Here is a 22766-nt window from a genome sequence, read left to right as displayed (position 1 = left end):
TTCTGGATCAATCTGAAAAATCTCTATCCCTTCCACACACTACTCCTTTCCCCTACCGAGTGAGTCACGCCTACCCCGAAAGGGAAATGGCTTAATGGTGTATATATATAATCTATTATATTGGCCTTTGGTACACTCGTTTAGTGTCCTAAACTTAAGGTTAAGTTCGTTAGCCAGCCATTTTGGATAAAAATTCAAAATGTGGGCAGATTTTGAAAATTTTTGAGACCACTTTTTCAAAATTCAGAAATTTTCTGTAGAATTTTTATAATATTCAAAAAGTTGAACAATTTATCCTGCTGACTTTTTTCATCAAACCAAAAATTAACAGAGTTAAAGTATTTAAAAAATTCCACAAAACACACGAAAATGAACCTTTGAAGCCAAATAGCAGATGATATGAAAAAAGGCGAGGAAAGAAAAAGTTTGATTTCCAAATGCCCTACAAGATTATTATAACAACTTTTTTAATTTTCTTAAAAAATCAAAAATTATAATTTTGACAGCATGCAAAATAATGGAAAATTCAAAAATTACATTTGTTCATGCAACAATTTCACAGTATTTCAAAGATTCTCAAGTATATAAATACATTTTCAAAAAAAAAAAATATATATATATAATTTAGAAGTTAAAGAACGGTAAGGGTGTTCAGTAGATCGTATGTGTAAAGTTTAAGGCATAAACAAATATTAGAAATGAGCAAATTCAGTTTATGGAAAAACGATTAAAGTTGCAATAAAATGTTTAACAACAAAATTTTTGTAAAGAATTCGCATTTTTTCAAACAGGACAATGAAAGTACGTCTGTTTTAATACAAATGTAAGTTATGAATAATAATAAAATACATTTATGGAAAAGATATAAAATTTCAGGGAAAAACTCGAGTGTGAAGCACGAGATACGTGATAAGAATGTGTTCGTTAAGGCCGAAGGAGCTTTAACAAAAGAGAATGCACAATTGACAAGTTACTGTTGTCGATGCTTTCACCTTTAGTTTTAAATAGTCTATGCACAAAGATCGAGCGCGTAGCGCGAAGTAAATTCATTATCGAACGCGAAGTGCGAGATTAATATTTCATCGAGCGCAAAGCGCGAGAAACAACATCACGCACCCTAGATGCGCTCAAACTTACGAGCGAACCGAGCCGCGTGTGTAGCGCTCTATGAGAATGTGCCCGCAAAGCGCGCAGATTTTTTTCAATGTTTTTATCAAACTTAAGATAAAACCCAGTTGGCAAAAAAATTAAGGATGTCGTAGAGACGTCTTTGGACATCCCCAAGACGTCTCTTATAACATGTCTTTTGGTCATCCTAGGGATGTTCTTAAAACGTCTAATGTCAACACGAAAGATGTCCCGAGAACGTCCATGTCTTTAAGACGTCTTTAGGTCATCTTTAGGAAATTGGACGTCTTAGAGACGTTGATTGGCCTTACATAGGACGCGTTCTAGGAACGTTCCAAGGACGTTCTTGATATTTTCATAGTTTTGTGCCCCCTGGGAAATGTATATATTATTTACTGTGAAATAAATGTTGTTTTTCATTTTAATAAAAGTAGCTTACGATTCTCTATGATTATAAGCGGGAATGCATTCATAATTATGTTGGAGAAAGTAGGTTTAACACGAGATTTGCTTCTAAACAAAAATATATAAGTCTACTGAACTCGTTTTTTTTAAAATAAAAGTGGGCCCTAATGCCCTATATTTATCGAAGACATTTCATGGCATGCTGAATGACATGACACATCTTACGTCATTAAACGTGTTTTCGGATTTGAAAGGTTATTTTCGGCACTTGTGGATAACAATTGTACTTTCGATTGTGGATCATCGTCCACTATATAATCGAGGTATGTTCATTTCATCTTTCAGAAACTAAAATACAAAATTGACTTGCGGGGCTAAGCCGAGACCGAGTTCATCACTGTGCCTACAAGCTACAGGCAGATACGTAGACATACGTACAGACAAACGGTTTTGTGAAAATCATTTTTTCTGACTCAGGGGATCTCAAAACGTAAAGGTTTTGATCCAAAGCGACAAAGTCAAATGTTGCATAAAACAAATTCCTGCTCATGATTGGTTAAGAATTTAAAAAATTTTGTTTAACAACGTATTAGTTATTGTTGGATCGAGAATCTATTTGGCTATAATAAAAAAATTTTAATGTGTCCTTTCCTTTCTTCAAATATTATAATGAAATGCCGATTTAGCTCCAAGGGGTAGTCGACTTGCCTTACGGTTTTTTGCTCAAGAGATTTGCCATCAGTTCATTTAATTTCTCATTTATTTAAAAAACAGAGCATTTCTATTCAAAATCAAAAGCAGTATTTGATAATTAACTGAAATCAGGTTTCAACAATACCTAATATGATTTTTAAAAAATTTTGAAATTAAACAACGACTTACACAGAAAGTGCCGTTTTAACTCTACTCTTCCCTATTTAAAAGAATAATAAGTCAATCAGACTTCTTATTTATGCAGCATAAATTTACTCAAAGGTATGGTGTCAATTCATTTACTGTTAATTTATAAATTAATTTCAAATCTGTATATCAATATATTAGCAAGCACTAAGAAGACAGTTTTTTGGGTACAAAAAAATCATATTTTTGCTATATTAACAAACATATGTTTGTTTGGATCAAGAATGATGCAAACAAAATTTTTATTTCGAAAATATGATGGATAATATAATCAATACGATGAGAACAAATACTTTTTTCAGAACATAGGTTCACTATCTACTTTTTATCGGTAGAGATTGAGAATTTTTTAAAACAAGTTTATACATTTGTGTAGCCTTAAAACTTTGTATACCGAAGAATTTAAAAATAATTTAAAAAGTACTACAAATTTTTGATAACGCTAGAAGAGACAATTAGCATTTGAATAAATAAACTTTTTGAAAGGGGTAATTGTTTCGGAGCAAGAATAATGTAAGAAAAAATTGAATTGCGCCAGATCGACCACACACTGTTCAGAAATTCAGAATACAGGGAATTCAACTTTTTTTTTCTTTTGTGAATTTCTTTTTTCTTTTACTACATATTTTTTATCAAAAATGTGACCATCTGGCTCATTACTGAAGAGATTAAGGCGGGATAAAACTGAATTTTTTTTTGACAAATCATTATTTTTATCCGCTTTGGACACAGATACACCAAAAGGCCGATTTCAATATTGTTTTCATTAAAAAACACTGTGCAGATAAGAATAGTAGAAAAGATGTTTTCAACCAATCGCTTTCTTTTAACTTATATGAACACCGTATACAAATTTTTTCTTTTAATTACTAATTTACTAGGGCGTAGGTATCGATTTTTATTTTATTAAATAAAGAATAAAATGAGTACATTTTTGTTTCATTATTCATATTAATAAATAAACCTTTGATTTTGTAATTATCTTATTATGAATTTGTAATGTTCGCGATAAAAGCGGCAGAGCCCTAGGGGGTGCAGGGGGCAATTTCCCCCTCAGAAATCGCCCAAGAAGGAGCAAAGTATTGATTCGTCCCCCTCTGAAATCGAATGATTAAATTCATCAGATCGTTTGGATTTTTTCAAAAATCTAGCTGAAATCTTTGTGAAATAAATGACATGTTTATGAAATCTTCTAAATGTTATCGAAATGTTTGTCAAATATTTGACATCTTTGTTAAATCTTTGAAATCTTTGGGAAGTCATTGAAATCTTTTGAATCTATTCGAAATCTTTGCGAAACCTTTAAAATTTTTATGATAGCTTTGGGAAATCATTGCCTTCGTGAAATCTTCGGAAATCTAGACGAAACATTTCAAATATTTGATTATATTTCGGAAATGATTGAAACCTTTGGAAAATCATTGAAGTATTACAGACATATTTTTAATGTATCCAAAATGATTACGAAATATTTGACATCTTTTTGAAATCTTTAGAAAATCATTTAAATCTTTTTAAAGTATCAAAAATATTTTTGAAATATTTTGTATGTTGTTTAAATTGTTTGAATGTTTCGAAAATGATTGAAGTCTTTGTGAAATCTTTTTAAACTATCCGAATTTTTGCGAAACATTTTAAATCTTTGTGAAATTGCTTACATCTTTCAGAAATATTTGAAATCATTGAAATCTTTGTGGAATCTTTGGAAATATTCGAAATACTTTTGACACATTTGTGAAATTACTTAAATCTTTGGGATATCATTTATGCCTTTGTAAAATTTTAAAATCTTTTGAAATCCTTATGAAATTTGCGGAATTCTTGAAATTTCTTATAAATATTATTATTAATATTTATATTATATATTAATATATATTAAAATTAATATTTTTGAGGTATTTGGAATATTTTTTAAATTATTTAGGTCTTTGCGAAATCATTGAAGCCTTTGTGAAATCTTAAAAAAATATCCGAAATCCATAAAAAATATTTGAAATCTTTATGACAAGCTTAAACAATCATTGAAATCTTTGGAAATATTAAAAACATTTTTTAAACATTTGTGAAATGTTTGAAATCCTTATGAAATATTTTGTAAGCTTTCAAATATTTTTGAAACGTTTGTGAAATTATTGAAGTGTTTGTGAATTCGTTGTGAAATTATGTATGCATTTGTGAAATATTTTAAATCTATCCGAAATCTTTATGAAATCTTTGCGAAATATTTGAAATATTTTTCAAATATTTGCTAATGTTTGTAAAAAATTTTGAAATCTTTGTGAAATCTATGCGACTTTTTTTTAACCTTTAGAAAATCATTCTAATCAATAATCATTGTAAAATATTTCTGAAATCTTTGCGAAATATTCCAAATATTTTTCAAATATGTGGTATTATTTATGAAACTATAGAAATCTTTGGCATATAATTTATGTCTTTGTAAAATATTTTTAATCTATTAAAAATCTTTGAACTCATTGTAAAATGTTTGATATCTTGAATATATCATTGAAGTGTTTGTGAAATCTTTGTAAGCATTTTCTGATATCTTTAGAAATCCGCGAAATATCAAAAATATTTTTTTAAATGTTTGGTAATATTTGTGAAATTATTGAAATCTTTGAGAAATATTAAAGAATTTGAAAAATCTTTTAAACCCATCCGAAATCTTTGCGATATATTTGCAAACTGTTAAATCTTTGAGGAATCATTTGAATTTTTGTGATATATTCGTCAAATCTTTCTAAAATCTTTAGAAATCTGAGAAATATTAAAAATATTTTTTAAATATTTGGTAATATATGTGAAATTATTAAAATATTTGGAAAATAATTAAAGTCTTCGTCAAATCTTTTCAATCTATACAAAATTTATTAAAACTATGCAATGTTTGAGAAATCATTGAAATTTTTGTGAAGTCTTTAAAAATCTTTTTTCCGAAATATTTGAAGTATTTTTTAAATGTTTGATAGTATTCATGAAATTATTGAAATCTTTGTAAACTCTTTGGCAATGTGAATTTTATACCTGTATTTATTATTTATTATTTACTGTTCATTTATTATTATCTATCTACAGTTTTTATTTATTATACAAATAATCCGTCGCATCTGGTTCGCGAACGTAAAAAAAGACTTTTAGAATTTGCACCATTCGGCATTGAGACATTCATCAAAAATATTTCACAACCAAATTGAATCGAATGACGTATTCACCTATATATTATGTCTTATATAATATAAATCCGAAAAATAATATTAATTATTTAAAAATTGCTTTAAATCACATATTATACTAAAACCCACGTACAATTTTTTGAAAAGTCAGTAAAAATAATAGTAAAAGAGCAGCAATTATAATAGTAAAAGTAAAAGCTGGGAAAAGTGAAATGAACAAAAATTTTAATTTATGGATGATAATATTAATTTTTATATTTTTGCCTTTTTATTATTTAAAAAATGGCGTTTAATTGACCCGAAAAATTGGCCAAGGTGGAAAAGGGTAATAGAAAAATTTGAAATATCTGTACCAGATGATTCTATATTATTTAATAATAATATAATAATATATAAATAATTATAATAATATAGTAATAAAAAATAAAAAAACATACTATGTTAAAAATAATATAAATCTAGAAATTTTAAATAGTTTTTTTCGCGTGAAACTGACAGAAGGTAAAGAAATTTTTAACCAAATCGAGCCAATGGTAGGTATATCAGTGTGGATAGTTTCTTCGTGCTGCTGCAGGTAACGCAAGTGACCACCAACAGTCGGTAACAAGAAGACTTACCATCAAGTGATACGTTATACAAAAATTTTACAATTAAAAAAAATTAAATCATTTAAATAATTCCAACCTTATTAGTTCTAATTTTGCTCTCATTGTACATTTATTCACATATTTTATTATAATTTATAAGTATATAGAAAAGATTTTGTTTATTACTAAAACGGAAAAATTGTGCAATAAAAGAAAGAAGACCAATGCTATCAATTTCGCAATAATTATTTTATGACATCAATACGGGAACATCTTCAAGACTAAGAATATTTACAAATTTTGTTAAGGCGAAAAACCAAATTATTTACATGCATATGTCAGCAAGTACTTTCAATAAAGTTTAGTTGGCTAAAAGAAATCAGTTTGTTGTTAAGTTATCCAAAAACATTTCTTTTGATCAATAACAATTTAAATCAAATTTAACCCAAATCAAGAAAAACGATTTTTTATCTTGAAACATTCTTTGAGTGTGAAAGCATACTTTTATTAAAATGTTTACGGCTATTTATAAACTTTCTACCCCAAAAAATGCAGTGTTAACATTTATTATCTGCACCTGCGTATCCTTCTTTGATATAAACATTTCTGACTGATTAGAACTGATTCTACTGATAACATCTTTTGATGAAGAAAAATTCGCTCAATCTTATAAAACTTTCTTTCTAATTTTAACTCTCAGCTTTGTCTCTCAATAATCACACATTTTCATCTACAAAGTATGATTTAATTGAAGAAATCATACTCAATTATTTAATCAACCTGGTTTAAAAAATGCGTTATCAAGATATATTATTAATATAAAAAAGCTTTCTATGGCTACTCAATATTATCAATCCACATGCAGTTTACACTGAGCAAAATTATTGTTGTCTGGTCCAAAGTTTCCTTCAGTGTGTAGTATATTTTGAAGATCACATATTATCATAAAATATAAAAAAATATATTAAAATATTTAATATATAACATTTCCAGTCGATAAAAGACGCATAGTACCGGCGAGAAAGTTTAATGAATTTTGATCGCAGCCCTGGTTGGAGTAAATTCCCATAAGATAATCTGTATTACAACACTCTTTTTGACGCAAGTGGGGACTTACTCTCACTGTTCAGCCAGGTGCTCAAGATTCTCTGGATTCATTCGTATCGAACGGTGCTCAGTTATAACACGAAGAATTTTTATTTTAATAAAAAATCTTAGAAAACATTATTTGGCAATAGTTAAAATACTATGATGGACAACATGATGGATACTATGCCTCAACTAAAAATGAAAGAATTTGACTGGAGAGTTCAAGCCTCCTGCGATGAAGACATCATGCCGAGTACTGAGCAAATTTTGGGAAGTGAGTACAATTTTCAAAAATATAATATATTTTAATCATAATATTAATTTATTTAATGAAATTATGTACTTTATTAATTTTTAATACATCTGAACATCCGAAAAACGTTTCCAACTTTCTAAAAGTTAGTTTCTAATCCCAGATACAATACTTTTGTTTATCACTAACGCTTTTTTTTAATTTAAAGAAAGCGTACCTGACCAAATGAAAATTATTATATCTCATTTTCAACAATAAAATTTTTTATTGTTCATTTGTTTTCGTGTCTCAAAAATGTTGTAATTCAAACCTAGACCGAAACCGGCGTCTTTTTAAGGATCTGCGTTTATCCGTGAGAAAAAAATTAAACTTCCGACGGTAATCAAAAAACCATTTCCTAAATTGGCCCAAAATCTAACAAACTTAAAAAAGAATTAGAAACGAATTTTCTTGAAATCTTCATCTTCAGATGTAAAGTTACTGTAAGTATTATGAGTCTAATCTAAAGTCTAATCGGGGTTATTATTTGAAGATCGTTTTCATACTGCCTAAGCGCCTATTAAGATTCATTATAAGGTTTCCGGCCCGATTAAAATGTTATTATCCGCTACCCTCGGTCCCTTTTTGTACGAACTGCAAGCAGCTTGATTCACCTCTATATAATTTAATATAATTTCCTAATTCTTTCATTAAATTGGACGAGACCGCGGTGGAGCCTTCATAAACTTTTTCTCTGATGAGTTAACTTTTTTCTTCCCGTTTCGGGCCTAGATCAAGGTTACTTACTACTGATGATACTTTTTCATGGTTTAATAGCCCCAAAACTGTCTCGAATTAGCAGTGCATTAAGAATTCATCGCTTATAAGCCTAATGTTCGACGATCAAATTTAACAGGAGAAAATGAAATGATTATCGTTCAGCTATGTGTACGATATTCAACGAAGCCTGAAAATTGTGCTGGTGCCCGCGTCGCGCCGGTGAAAGTTTCGGATGAAAAATGCATTGCGAGTTACGGCGTATTAAATATATAGATGCACACGAGAGGCTAGAAAGAGTTGAGATTTTCTTTTAATTAACTCGAGGAAAATATAGAGCACTTTTTTTTATCTCGTGACTATGAAAATTGTATTTTTTGCCTCATTCATATTTTAATATATTTTTGTTTATTTTTACTAAGATTATTAATCCAGCGCTATGCGTGTGTGTCTTTTTTCGCTTTAAGAGATAAATTAATTTATAGATAGTATCCAATCCTGATGTATCTATATCTGTCTCTATTAGATACAAAAGAAAATTGTTGAGTAACTGTTTGTTAAAAGTTTTTCGAAACCTAAATTCGAGCTGAAATTAGATTCTCAAATCTGAGAATAAGGTAAATAGTGTTAGCAGTTTATTTATGAAGTTACGTAAATATAATTTTCCTAAGATTCTTGAGAAAATTTACAAATATTCTTGAAGATTTTCGGTAGGATGAAAAAGGACCTTGAAAAATTTTTAATTCTGCACCAAACAAATTTATTTTTTTAGATATCCTAGGAAATTTTTTATTCTCTTGAAATATTTCTAAAATTCTTAAAAAGCTTTTTAACTCTTCGTTCAAAATAATTAAAAATCTACATTTTGCTTACCAAAATTTTTAATCTTTTCAATTTTTAAGTTACTTTTGAATCTTCTAAAAAATTCTGAATATCTTTTTAAACGATTCAAATTTTTCCCATTTTTTCATATTCGGCAAAATTTTAAAAATGCCCTAGATTCTTTTTTTTATTAATTTCAGTAACTGCTTAAAATGTTTCGAAATGTTTTTAAATATTCACTTAAAATTAATTCCTTGAACATAAAAAATCATATTTAATTTTCCCACTAAGATTAAGAAAATTATTTAATTCTTTCGGAACTGAAAAACTTTGCATCAAAATCTTCTAAATTCTTTTTAAAACTTTTAGGAATTCATTTAAAATATGATGATAGCTTCTTCAATTTGGGCTTAAAATTCTATCCTAAAAATAATAAACCATTAAAAATTCTTAAAAAGCTTCTATTTTTTCCAAATCTTGAAAAATTTACATTTTGTTTTAACTGTTTTGGAATCTTCTACGATACTCGTAATTATTTCCTTACCGGGACCGATAGAGTATGTATTTTTTATTCTTTCCGGCATCATCAATCGCGTATAGTTTTTTGCTTTTAGAGGAAAAATAATCTTTAATAAAAATACGGATAATTATTTACATTTTTTTCTGAATTATAAGAGCAAGTAAACAAGTATATTATCAGTTTGCTTTGAAAGTTAGACGAGTATAATATTTATAAGCTTAAGAAAATTCCAAAAGATTTGCGAAGATTTCAGATATGTCGAAAAAGAATCTCAAATGTTTTTATTTTATTGGAGTTTACAAAATATCAGGAAAAAATTTATTTAGTTTAAAAGAAGATACTTAGAACTTTTAGAAGTTTATCGAATTTTTTACAAATTATGCAGATTAAAAAAAAATTGCCCCAAAATCCTTAAGGTTTTTATTTGGAAATTTTTGAAATCTTTTGAAATTTTTTGAAATATTTTTAAGACTCCTTTTAAAATACATTTTAAATGTATTAGCAAAACTAAGAAAATTATGTAATTCTCTTGATACCTTTTAGAAATTCTGAAAAAGTTTCTATACTATTTTTTCTAGACCTTCAAGAATCTAGGTTTTGTTAAAATTAAAAAAAGTCTTTCCCAGTTTTAAACTATTTTTTAATGTTTTATAAGCTTCTAAATGTCTCTTAAATTTACTCGAATTTTTTCTAAAATTTTCTGATCTTGGAGAAATGAAAAAATGTTCTACGTTCTTTTTATACAGTTTTTAAAATCTTTGGAAATGTTTTAAAATCTTTTTCAATTATCTCTTGAAACCTTTCAAAATTCTTAAAAAGCTTTCTTTTCCAAGTCTTTAAAAATCTATCTATATCTAATCTAATCTATATCTATGTCTTTGCGTTTAAAGTTGCATCTTGTTAGATAAAAAATAATCAAAAACGAGGCAGTCATTTAAGTCAATAAAACTGATTTTGATACTGTTGCAATAATTTACTATCAAAAATTTAAGTGCCAGAAATAGATCATTTTTATTTTTATTGAAAAAGAAAACATTTAAAAATCAGAGTTTTCATGTTAAAAATGTATGTTCGTTGGTATGACTTTGAATACTGCACCACATATTTTTCGATAGAGTCATTTTTCTTCATTAAAAAAAATTAAATTCATTTAGCAATATTTATCTTCAATTTCATTTTCTTTTATTTTAGAGGAAATTTAAAAAAAATCATTTTTCTAACATATTAACTTTTAATTTTCAATTTTTATTGATTTTAAATATACATTATAAATACAACTTCCTTAATTTTGAGATTGTAATTGTGATTTTTAACAGGAATTTAATTAGTATCGTGATGATTGTGTGAAAAAATACTGGATTATAATATATACACTTTTACACAAGAAGATTATATTTACAATTTTCTAATTTTCAAGAAATATTTAAATAGATTGAATTTTCAAAATTATGATTTTGGAAGAAATTAATTGAAATGGAGAAATATAACTGATATTATTGAAAGATTTTAGGATGTTTCTTAAATCAACAAAACTAAATATTGGGATCAGCAAACAAAGTTTGTTGTTAAAATTATTGCTTTTTATTCCAATTTTATATGTTTATCATTTTTTCACTAATGAATGCAAAATTAGATAAAGTAAGCTTTTTTCAAGGAAAAACCCAAATTTACATATCTGTTTTTAATTACAGTTATTGAGTTTTAAGTAGCATAATAATCGATTAATCATACCTGGAAGTTTTTCTGAATAAATAATAATCGCCAATTTTCATTTTCCTCCTTTTTTAATTTTTAATGTATTTTTTCTAATGGGCCGAAAAATGAGGTAATTTGGAAGTCTAGTTTATATTGTGAATCTTTATTATGTTCATTTTTCATAAAAGTATTCATCAGAAAGTAGATTTCTTTTAGATCTTAAATTAAAATTGTTTTAAACTTTTGTTAAGCATGTTTATAACTTTAAAAATAAATTAAATTATTATATAAATGATAAACAATTAAAAGTATCATTCATAATTAATTTTCTGGTTTTGTGATTTTCGGCTTCGTAGATGATGAAATTTTAATTGCAGAATAAAAAACAAAAAATGTAAATTATAATTATAAATTCTAAGATTATTTTAATTAATTTATAATTCTCGTATTGTTTATGTAAATTACATGTTCGGTAGCAACACTGCTTCGACCAAGGTCGCTAATCAATTTCTGTAGCAATCAACTCAGACGAAGAGCTTCATAAAGTCATTATACAAATCTCTCCACTCGAGCTAATTAGTATCCAAGGTTTTTCTTCTTAGGCGTCTCTCGCTACATGCATTACAATAATTAGAATATTGTTTATTATATGTTTTTAAAACTTTATTTTCTGTTGCAGGTTTAGGATCTTTTGGAATTGGATTGATAGTGATTTCTGTAATGATAACACTAGTGACACTCTACCTCTCTGCTGATGCAGTTTACAAAATATTTTTTCAAAAAGAAACAAGGTCCTACAAGAAATACAGTGCAATTATACTCTCCGTATACCCAATTGCCAGTCTCTGCAGTTTACTAGCTATAGCTATTCCCAGGCGAGTTAAACAATTTATTCAATTTAAAATTCTATTAGACGCCAAAATATTTATATTTAAAAAAAAAACGAATTGAAGAGGCCTTTCAAAAACTAGGACACGCTATTTATAAAACTTTTTCCACCCCTATCGTCTTTTTGTCACAGATCATCACACGGTGCTTGCCCCCTCCCCCGGCGTAACGTCACAAATACGAACATCACACCCCCTTTTTAAGTCAAAATTTTTTCTTTCATTTTATTTTATACACTCGCAAAATAAGATATAAAACATATGAACATAATATTTAAAAAAAGTTCTAAGGGGAATGGAAATTGGGTGGTTTTTTCAAGAAAATGTGGGAATAATAATATCAACAAGTTAATTTAAACTACATAGTTGAATTTTATACTGAATAGCAAAATCGGAATCTAAAAACAGTTAATTCTTTTTAGCAAAATTGGATTAAATTTTTAGATGCAAAATTGATTAAAAAAAAAAAAAATTGAACCAAATAGTTGAATTTCTGACTAAAAGAGATGAATTTTAAACGAATGCTTTGAGTTTTAAAGTTAAAAAGTCAAATGATTTAGAAAATATTTGACTTTTAAACCCGAAAAGATGAATTTTCAGCAAAAAAGTTTATTCTCTGTAAAAAAATTTATTTTGAAACAATTAGTCAATTTTTGAACGTAAAAATTAATTTTTAATCAACAAGTTGAACATTCAAGTAGAATAGGGAAATTTCATTAAAGTAGTAGAATATTTAATTAAATAGTTCCATTTCCAACCTGAAAAGATGAATTTTCTACCAATTGGTCAAATTCTTAAAAAAATTAAACTTCAATCAGAAACAGTTGCACTTTTAAACAATTGTTTGAAATTGTTAAATTCTTGACTAAAATTATGAATCTTAAAAAAAATTAATTTTTAAGAAAAATATTTAACTTTTGACCAAGTGGTTGAATTTTCAATAAAAAAAATTCATTTTTAACATAAAATATAATAATTGACATTTTATCCGAAAAAGATTTTAATTTTAAATCATAAAATAGTAAAAATAGTCAAATTCAATTAAAAAGGCGATTCTCTATAAAACTTTTGAATTTTTAACCCAAAAATATGGGTTTTCATTAAAAAAAGTTAATTTTAAACTAAACAGTAAATTCCTAAACTGAAAACAATCATTCTTCTGCCATAAATTTTCGACAAATTACTTAAATTTTAAACCAAACCATTTTTCCGAACTTAATGAAACTGAATTTGTAACAAATTTCTTCAAATTTTTAGCCGAATAGTTTAATTTTTGCAATCAAAAAGAGTAATTTTCTTTAAAAAACAAGACGTATTTACTCCAAAGTATAATCAATTTTCAACCGGGTGAATTAGTTGTGAACTAAAAACGATAAATTTTCAATCAAAAATGTAATGTTCGATGTGTTAACCAAAAAAATTTTTATTTTTGTTCAAAAATAGTAAGATAAATTTAGTCAAAAAAGAGAAATTTAACAAAATAGTAGAATCCTGAACCAAAATAGAATACATTCCTTTACCAAAAATGTGCATTTTAAACAAACTAACAAAGTTTCAACAAAAAAGATGAATTTTTAAACCAAAATTACAAATTTTTAACCAGGAAAGTTTTCACAGTCAAGAGAGAAATACAATTTTAATCAAAAGATTGAATTTTCAACAAAAAAGTTGAATTTTAAACCGTATAGTTAATTTTCAAACTAAAACTAATTAATTTCCAATCAATAATGTAATAATTTAAATTTTGAGTAAAGAAATTAAAAAAAAACCATTTCCAAAAAATAGTTCAATTTTTAACCAACGAGTTGGATCTTTAGTCAATAAAATAATTTTTCAGCAAATGAGTTCAAATTTCAACAAATTAGTTGAATTTTAAATTATGCAGCCTAATTTTACACCCAAAAAGATGAATATATGCTTATATGATAAAATATATAAATTTTCAGAAAAAAAGAATGAATTAAAAAAAGTTAAATCTTTAACCATTATAAAATGAATGCTAAACAAAATAGTTTAACTTTTAACGCAGCAGTTGCATTTCCAACCAAAAAAGATTATTTTGGTCGAAGTACTTAATATTTTTATTTTGAAACTAAAAGCTATCATTCTGCAGAGTAAATGTATTAGTCAAATTGGCTGTTAATAGAATTAATTTGTAACTGAAACAAAAACGAATTTACATCAAAATAATGATATTTTCTACCAAATAGTCGTATTTTCACCTATAGACATGAATTCTAATGAACGAATATTTTAGTAGAATTTTTAATGAAAAAGAAATAAATTTCAACTAACAATTTTGGAATTTTTTTTGAATTCTGTAATAATCAATTTCTAATTTAAGAAAAGAAAAAAGAATTCTTTAAGACACGGGGCAAACCATTTCGAAAAATGTTATTCACATGCATATATTTTCTATGTGTAATATCTTAAGCTACCTTAGCCCATCCCCCCTTAGTCACACACACTAAAGAGTGACATAGGGTTTAACGGCCCACAAAGCTACGCAACACTACAATTCGAGATATATTTTTAAAAACTTCGTATATGTTTGATGAAGAAAATGTGTCTAAATTAAAAAAAATGTTCACACGAACCTTATGACATTTAATGATCTAAGTCTAAAGGTCTAACGTCAACTGTCTAACTAAAAGATAAGTTTGAAGTGCCTATTCGAATCATAGGAGAAAAAAAGAAAAATTGATCCCTTCAGCTAATGATGGAAGACAGAAAAAAGTCGTCTGTTCAGCCCTAGTCTAGCCCTAGAATAGGCTTTTCTGAAATACAAGATATTTCTAAGAACTCATGAGATATTCGAGGAGATACCTAATCTTAACACGAAAAAACAATTTTTAATTTAAAATTTCTTCCTTATCTTTAATGCGATTAAGAATCATTTTTAGAACAAATAAATCAAATCTTTTACTGAATTTTAGGAAAGAAATAAAAAAAAAAGATAAGCTTTTATTATAGATTGAAATTGAAGCTTTTTTGACTTTAATTTCATCAGATATTTCAAACCGAATAACTGTTCAATCAACTCTTAATATTGTTTGATTGAGATTTTCATTAAATTTTATCAGTTTATTTAATTTTTTTGAAAGATACAATCAATTCTTTGAAATGTTAAAGATAAAAATGTAAATAGTGTTATAAATTATTTAATAATTACATTCAAGTTCAATTCTCTTTGTAATATAAAAAAGATGGATAAATAATAATAAAACTGCGAGAAGCAGGTGCGGTTCGGTTGTCTCTTTCTTTATTTCTCCCTCTTTTTTCAATTGTCATACATCTGCCTCTAATAAGCCGTTTTACAATGTTATTTGAAAACATATATATCTTATTTTATCTTTTTTTTTTTGATATTATTTTGTAGCATTCTTGTGCAATTTTGTTGCACCATTTTTTAAAATTTTATGTTATTTTAAAAAATGTATTTTTAAATCGTATAAAACTTTTTTTATAACGATCTAAGCCTAAATTTGAAGAGAGCATCCGCCAAACTTTATTTTCAATAACCTGAATTTCCCTGATTTTTCCCTCAACATTTTTTTATTTTTCCTGTCGATGTAGATTTAAAAACCATAATTTTTCTTGTAACTTGTGTTGAGATAGAATCGTCTGTACACAGAATAAAATAATTTTAAGTTTAAATTTAAAAATTTCAAATTTATTTATTTATTTTAAACTAAAAAGAAAACTTTTGTAAGATTTGACTAAAAAATATTAATTTTTGAAAATAACAGATAAATTCTCAATCAAAAATACGAATTTTCTACCAAAGAAGACGAATTTTCTATAAAGTACAAAAAAATTTCAACATAAATTGCAATTTTCGATTAAAAAAGATCAATTTTAAACCAAAACTACCAATTTTCTATAAAACAGTTGAATTTGCAAACACCAAATAATTATTTTCTTCAACAAGCAGAATTTACAATAAAATAAAGATTTTTCTTAAAAAAAAGAGAAAGCTTATCTGAATTGTTGGACTTTTAATCAAAAGACCAAATTTACGAAAAGCAATTTAATTTTCAACCCCAAAAATATGAATTTTCAGCCAAATAAAAAATGTAAATGTTACATTTTCAGTTGAAAAAATTAATTTGAAACACAAACAAACAAAATTCAACTCAAGCAGATGAATTTTCTATTTGAAAGTTATGAGTCTTCAACCTAGATAGTTAAGCCTTTGGTTAAAAAAATTAATCTTTAATCCAAATAAAAATAAATCAGTGAAAAAAGATTTTAATTTCTAATAAAATATAGTGGAATTCAATAAAAAAGGACGAATTTTTGAACAAAATAGTCGAATTCTCAAAAAAAGAAGGTTACTCTCAACCAGATAGTTGCACTTTTAACCAGAAATATATAATTTTTACCAAAAGATGTGAATTCTTAAACCGCAAAGAAGCGAATTTTTACAAAAATAGTTAAATTTTCAACAAAAAACTTATTTTTCTACCAAAATAGTTCATTTTTCAACAAAAAGTAAAAAAAATGAAGAATTTTCAACAAACCAGTTACATTTTTAACAAAAAAGAAAGGCTTTTTAACAAATAGTTGAATTTGTGAAAAATAAATAATATTAAAAAATGAATGTTTTTTATATTAATATTATTTTTAATTTTTAATACATCTTTTTTTCGATTATTCGAATAAGTCAATTGTCGAAGAATCGACGATTTCACTTGATTTTTTATCAATTTTTTCTCATAAATAAGACAAATTTTTTTTGAATTATAAGATTCTCAGGTAATCTAGCCGATTTTTTGCGAATTTAGATTTTTTCTGTTGCGAAAAATCCAATGATTCAAGCCTGCCTTTTACAATAAAAAGCTTTAATTAAAATTAAATTGAAATGACCTTTATTTTATTACCTAAAATTCTGTAGAAATCTATTAAAATTCTTGGTACAATAGTGTAGAAATCATTGAAAATTTCATAAATATTCTCATCCCTGGATTTAAATTTCTTATTATTAAAAAACATGAACTATTTTAAAATGAATCATGTCAAATTTTTAAATACTTAGAGTTCTAGGAATGTTTAAAATAAGTTAAATAAGAATTGAAGAAATGATCCATTTTATTTGGCACTATATTTGAAAAAACTGTTTCCATAAATATTGTTAGATTTTAAATAGCAATATTTTTGAAATCTAGAATTAATTATGGTTCACATTTAAAAAATGTACGTGTACAATTGATAATTCATAAATTATTAAATTAAAATAAATCGAAGTTGTCTAATATTACATGATAAAAAATGTTTCATTTCAATAAATATTCATTTGAAATGCACTTAAAACCAGTATCCATTTAAAGAATAAAGAGATATCTACATTAATTAAATATTATATGCAATGTATATTTTTCCTTAATTAGCCGAACTGTTAAAAGCTGTTTTTTTTTTGTAATTTTTTTAAATTGTTTAAGTGATAGAACTTACAGTGTTCAATCAAGAAAGGTTATTAGAATCAGTTATAAATCTTGTAATTATTGTCTGTATTTTGCTCTAATTAAACAATAATTGTCACACTATATTTTACATAGTGATAATCTTCATTTAAATTTAAACTATAATAAACTTCAATATGGACATGCAGATCATCCTACAATTTCAAACATATTTAATTTTTATATATTCAACGAAAAAATATTTTACTTCTGAAGTTTTATTTAAATCCTAAATTTTTTAGTTTGAAATTATCAAAATTAAAAAGAAGTTAATTGAATTATAATAGATAATTCTGCAAGATAAAAAAAAACAATTTCACGCCTTTCACCACTCGTGGTAGTATATTTTAAATTTGAATAGAATAATTTTTCAAATGTAAATCCAACAATTTTATCTTCAAATAACGTATTTTTAACGAATCTTCTCGTCCTCTCGAAATTCGGGATGAGTAGTCAAATATTCTTCATAAGCTTGGCTAGTCCCTCGAATTTTCGGGACGAACAGTCCATCCCCTTTTCCAACTCCTCAAATTTTTCGGGATGACTAGACTAGACTAGACTACAGAAGCATATATTTAAAGCAAAAAAAAAAGAAAAGTAGAACGTTTTTCGAGAATAGGGAAAAAAGGGGGAATTTGAAAAAAAAAGGAAACGCAGGGAAATAGGGGAAGGATTGAAAAAAATTTCATCGAAAAGTAGTGTTGACGTATTGAGAAAGAATTGATCACTCTTCCAGAATTCCTAATTTACGCCTAATCTCGGAATCTGTAATTTGAGATTAAACAGGAAAGACCCTTTTTTTAATTAATCTTTTTTTCTAACAGGGCTCAAATTCTGTCAGAGGCTTTGACTCAAATCTCGCTAACGATAGCGTTATTCAGCCTGTATCTGCTTCTAATCGACGTTGGCCGCAGAAAGGTCACGAAGGCACCACCATTAATGTTAAATGTCTTGCCGTGTTGCTGCTGGCCCTGTCTGCCCTTCCCGGCCCTTGAGATGACCGAGACCAATTTGTCCTGGCTTCGGATTTCGGTCCTACAACTTCCTATCGTTCAGGTAGCCCTCTTCCATTCTTCTCCAATTTTTCAAGGATTCCTCCAGCAGCTTGGACCACTCCAGTCACTGAATTCAAAATCCAGTCTCCTGGCTCGTCCTGGCCAATATATGGCAGAATTCTAAGGGCATAAATTATAGACTTTCCCATATAGCTTATGGCAGGTATAATGTCCTCTTGACCAAAACAGGTACCAGTACAAGGATCTCGACGTTTAGTTTTCTCTACCCTTCGAAATCTAAACTTGTTAGGAAGATCTTAGGATCCGGAATGAAAATATTGCACTTGACTGTCCTACGTTTTCTATTATCTTAGACTTGCTTTGACAGAGACAGAAGAAATTAAGATGGCAGATCTTTTTGGACGAAGGTGTTTGATTTAACAACTTTCACTTTCTACATTTTTGTCCGTATATTCAGACTTCACAGACAAAAATACTCTCGAAATAGGAGACACAGAATTATCTTTTATCTCGTGTTTCATGAAAATAGAGAATTTTTTAATTGGCCAAGAATCGAATTTTTGAAAATGACGAAAGAACTGAACGCTAGAGAATTACACTAGTGCATTTTTTTCTTAAATTGATTTTTTTGAGCATTTTTTTATCAAAAAAAGGTTTTTAAGGAACTTATTCATTCTGTTTAAATCTTCTTGTGCAATTTTGTTGCATAATTTTCTTCATTTTTAAGTTTATGTTGGCTTAAAAAATGTATTTTCAAATAAGGGAATGGCTCATTTTTTCAAATAAAATGAATGTAGGACGTAGGTAACATATTAAATTCCATTGAAAACGCTTTAAATTGCTAAGGTTTGGACTCGAAGTATATTGCATTTTCAATAAAATAGATAAACTTTAAACCAAATAGTTGCATTTTCAACCGAAAAGATGAGTTTTCGACGAAAAATGTAATAGTTGAAATCTCAACCAAAAATATTTTAGTTTTAAATCAAAAACAATTAAATATAAACAAAAAAAAAGGATTTCAAAAGAAATAGTTGAATCGTGAACCAAGGGAGATGAATTTTGAACAAGGAAACTTATTTTCTACTTAACGATTGAATTTGTAACAGAGAAATTAAATTTTGGACCAAAAGGTGAACTTTAAAAAAATAGTTAAATTTTGTGATAAAATTTTTAATTTTTAAGCCAAGAAGATAAATTTGTTACGCATTATTTTAATTTTCAACGTGAAAACACAAATGTTCAATAAAAATGTTTATTTTCCACCGAATAGTTGCATTGTTAACAAAAATTTTGAAATGTCAATCAATATATATAAATTTTCTAGAAAGAGATTAAAATATCAATAAGAAAATTAAATTGTCTATCCGAAAATAATAATTTTCATTAAAAAAGTTATTTTTCATTAAAATAGTTGAATTTTAAAGCAAAATATGAATTTTTCAACAAAAAAGTTAATTTTCAACAAAATAGTTGAATTTTCAACCCAAAAATATGAAATTTTCAACCAAATGCCCAACACAAAAAACGAATTTAACAATAAAATTCTTTTTAACTTTATAAAACTTGGTACAAAAATTCGAATTTTTTGTAGCAAAATGAACTTTTTTGTTTAAAAAAACGCATATTTCCCGGTTTTAAATTCAATTATTTCGTCGACATGTCCTTTTTGGCTTAAAAGTTTTATGAGTTGGTAGAAAAATCATCTTTTTGATTGAAAATTAATTGTTTCTCTGGAAAGGCTTGAATTGGTACAAAAATTCGAATTTTTTGTAGAAAATTACCTTTTTTGTTTAAAAAAAACGCATAATTCCGGGTTTTAAATTCAATTGTTTCGTCGACAATTCATTTTTAGCTTAAAAGTTTAACGAGTTGGTCGAAAATTTAACTTTCTGATTGAAAATTACTTGTTTCAATCAAAAAATTGAATTTTCTACCATGCTTTATAACTTTCAAATGAATTTTATTTTTCAACACAATTTTTTAAATTTCAACGAGAAGACATAAAGTTTTAAACAAAGAAAAAAACGAATCTTCTGCAAAGAAATTGAATTTTGAACAAAGCAATTAAGTCCTTAAATATAATTTATAAACAAAAAAGTTATACTTTTACCAAATTCTGAATATAAACAAAACAAACGATTTATCCACAAAACAATTGTACTTCCATTCTAAAAATAAAAATTTTCGTAGAAAAAAGTAATTTTTTAACCAAATAATTGGATTTTATAACAAATTACTACATTTTCAAGAAAAAAATAAACCAATTTTCCTCGAAACAATCGAACTTTCAAACCGAATGTATAGATGAATCTTCTGTCAAAATAATTAAAATTTTCAGACAAAAAGACGATTTTTTACACATAAAAAATAAATAAATTTTTAACTAGAAAATATGATTTAAACAAAAAAAATTAATTTTCAAACAAATGGTTGCAGTTTTCATTAAATTAGTGTAAGTTTCAACAAAAAAAGATAACCTTTTCAACCGAAAAATATTAATTACAAAAAAGTTCATTTTTAACTAAATAGTTGAATTTCTAACTAGAACAATCAAATTAATTTTTAACCTAAAAATATGAATATTCTAAACTAAATGGACGAATCTTCAAACAAAAAGATTGAACTTTAAAGAAAAAGAGATGCATTTTTAACCAATTATTTTAATTTTCTAGCCAAAAATGTGAGCTTTTTAGAAAACAGTTGCATTTTTAACAAAGCAGTTTATTTTTAATGAACAAAATTCATATTTAACCAAAAGAGAACATTTCTACTTCAAAAAATACGAATTTTCTATCCAAAAAGACGAATGTTCTACAAAGCGTTTAAGTTTTGGACTTGCAAGGATATTTTTTTACGAAATATTTTATTTTCCAAGAAAATAATAATTCATTCAACATAGAAGTTTTAACCAAAATAGATAAATTAATGTACCAAAAATACAATAGTAGACTTTAAACAAAAAGAATTAATTTCATACGAAAAATAATTTGAATTTCTTATTGGGTTATATGAATTCGGTTCGAATTTAATTGAAAAAACGAGAAACAGGTGAATTTTATTGAAAATAGGAGGAAAAAAAGGCAATATTTAATAAAAGTTAATTTTGAAAAGTATGCATATAAAGAATAATTATGATTATAATCGTTATAAAATAGCTATGAAGAAAAATTTCCATAAATTGTATCTAAAATAATATTTAAGAACTTATCTAATTATAATTCTTCAAAGAACATGGTGCTGAATAAAAAAAATTCAGAAAAAGTCAATGATTAACATTTGAAAGTAGATTTTTTTAAAACCAACATAAACTTTAAAAAAAAACAAATTGTGCAACAAAATTGCACAAGAAGGCTTAAAAAGTATTATGTTCTTTAAAAAAATGCTTTTAAAAAACAAATACTCAAGAATATTAATTTGTGCATTAAAGTACCAGAAAAACTACATTATTTTTATGTAAATCACTTGAAAACACTAATTTTGCAATTTAAGCTATAAAAACAATATACATAGGTAGCAAAGCGAGTGTAAGAGTGAATGGGAAACTGAGTGACTGTTCGATATTATTCAAGGAGTTAGACAAGGATGCGTTATGTCTTCATGGTTATTTATATTATTTATTGACAAGTGTTTAAGAATGGCTCTCTTCGACGAAGAGGGTGTGGATCTCGAAACAGTAAGGGTACGAGGGTTAGCGTTCGCAGATGATAAGGTTGTTACGGCAGAGTCTATCGAAGACCTACAAAGAATGTTGAATAAACTAGATGCAAGCATGAAGAGCGTGGGCCTCAAAATTAACGCAAATAAAACAAAATTTATGGTGTTCGAAGGAAAGAGTGAGACAACAGTATGCAATATTTTATTAAATATTGAGAGAAGAATATTGAGAGAATTGAACAAGTTGATAAGTTCGTATACCTTGGTAGCTTATTTATTAGGGATGGGAAGATAGATGAGGAATTAGATAGATGCATAAACGAAGGTAAGAAGGTTATTGGTAGAGCAGGTCCCCTTATCAGAAGTAAAAATATATCAAATAAAGCTAAAATGGCAATACATAATTCTATATT

General features: G+C 26.5%; 1 protein-coding gene across 2 annotated transcripts in view; it reads left to right on the top strand.

Moving 5' to 3' along the window:
* Positions 1 to 22766, top strand: part of LOC117167239 (organic solute transporter subunit alpha-like) — a 70861-nt gene that overhangs the window by 38496 nt on the left and 9599 nt on the right. The window contains exons 2-4 of one of the 2 annotated variants that reach the window (XM_033352024.1): positions 7190 to 7559; positions 12011 to 12206; positions 18505 to 18736. In XM_033352024.1, the coding sequence (XP_033207915.1) occupies positions 7445 to 7559; positions 12011 to 12206; positions 18505 to 18736 (543 nt within the window). In that variant the 5' untranslated portion in view covers positions 7190 to 7444. Of the gene's footprint in view, positions 1 to 7138; positions 7560 to 12010; positions 12207 to 18504; positions 18737 to 22766 lie in introns of those variants that run through there. The other variant, XM_033352025.1, reaches the window with a different exon arrangement.

Source organism: Belonocnema kinseyi, chromosome 2 (genome assembly GCF_010883055.1).
Source record: "Belonocnema kinseyi isolate 2016_QV_RU_SX_M_011 chromosome 2, B_treatae_v1, whole genome shotgun sequence".
Lineage (NCBI taxonomy): Eukaryota > Metazoa > Arthropoda > Insecta > Hymenoptera > Cynipidae > Belonocnema > Belonocnema kinseyi.
This window is presented reverse-complemented; position numbering and strand designations above follow the sequence as displayed.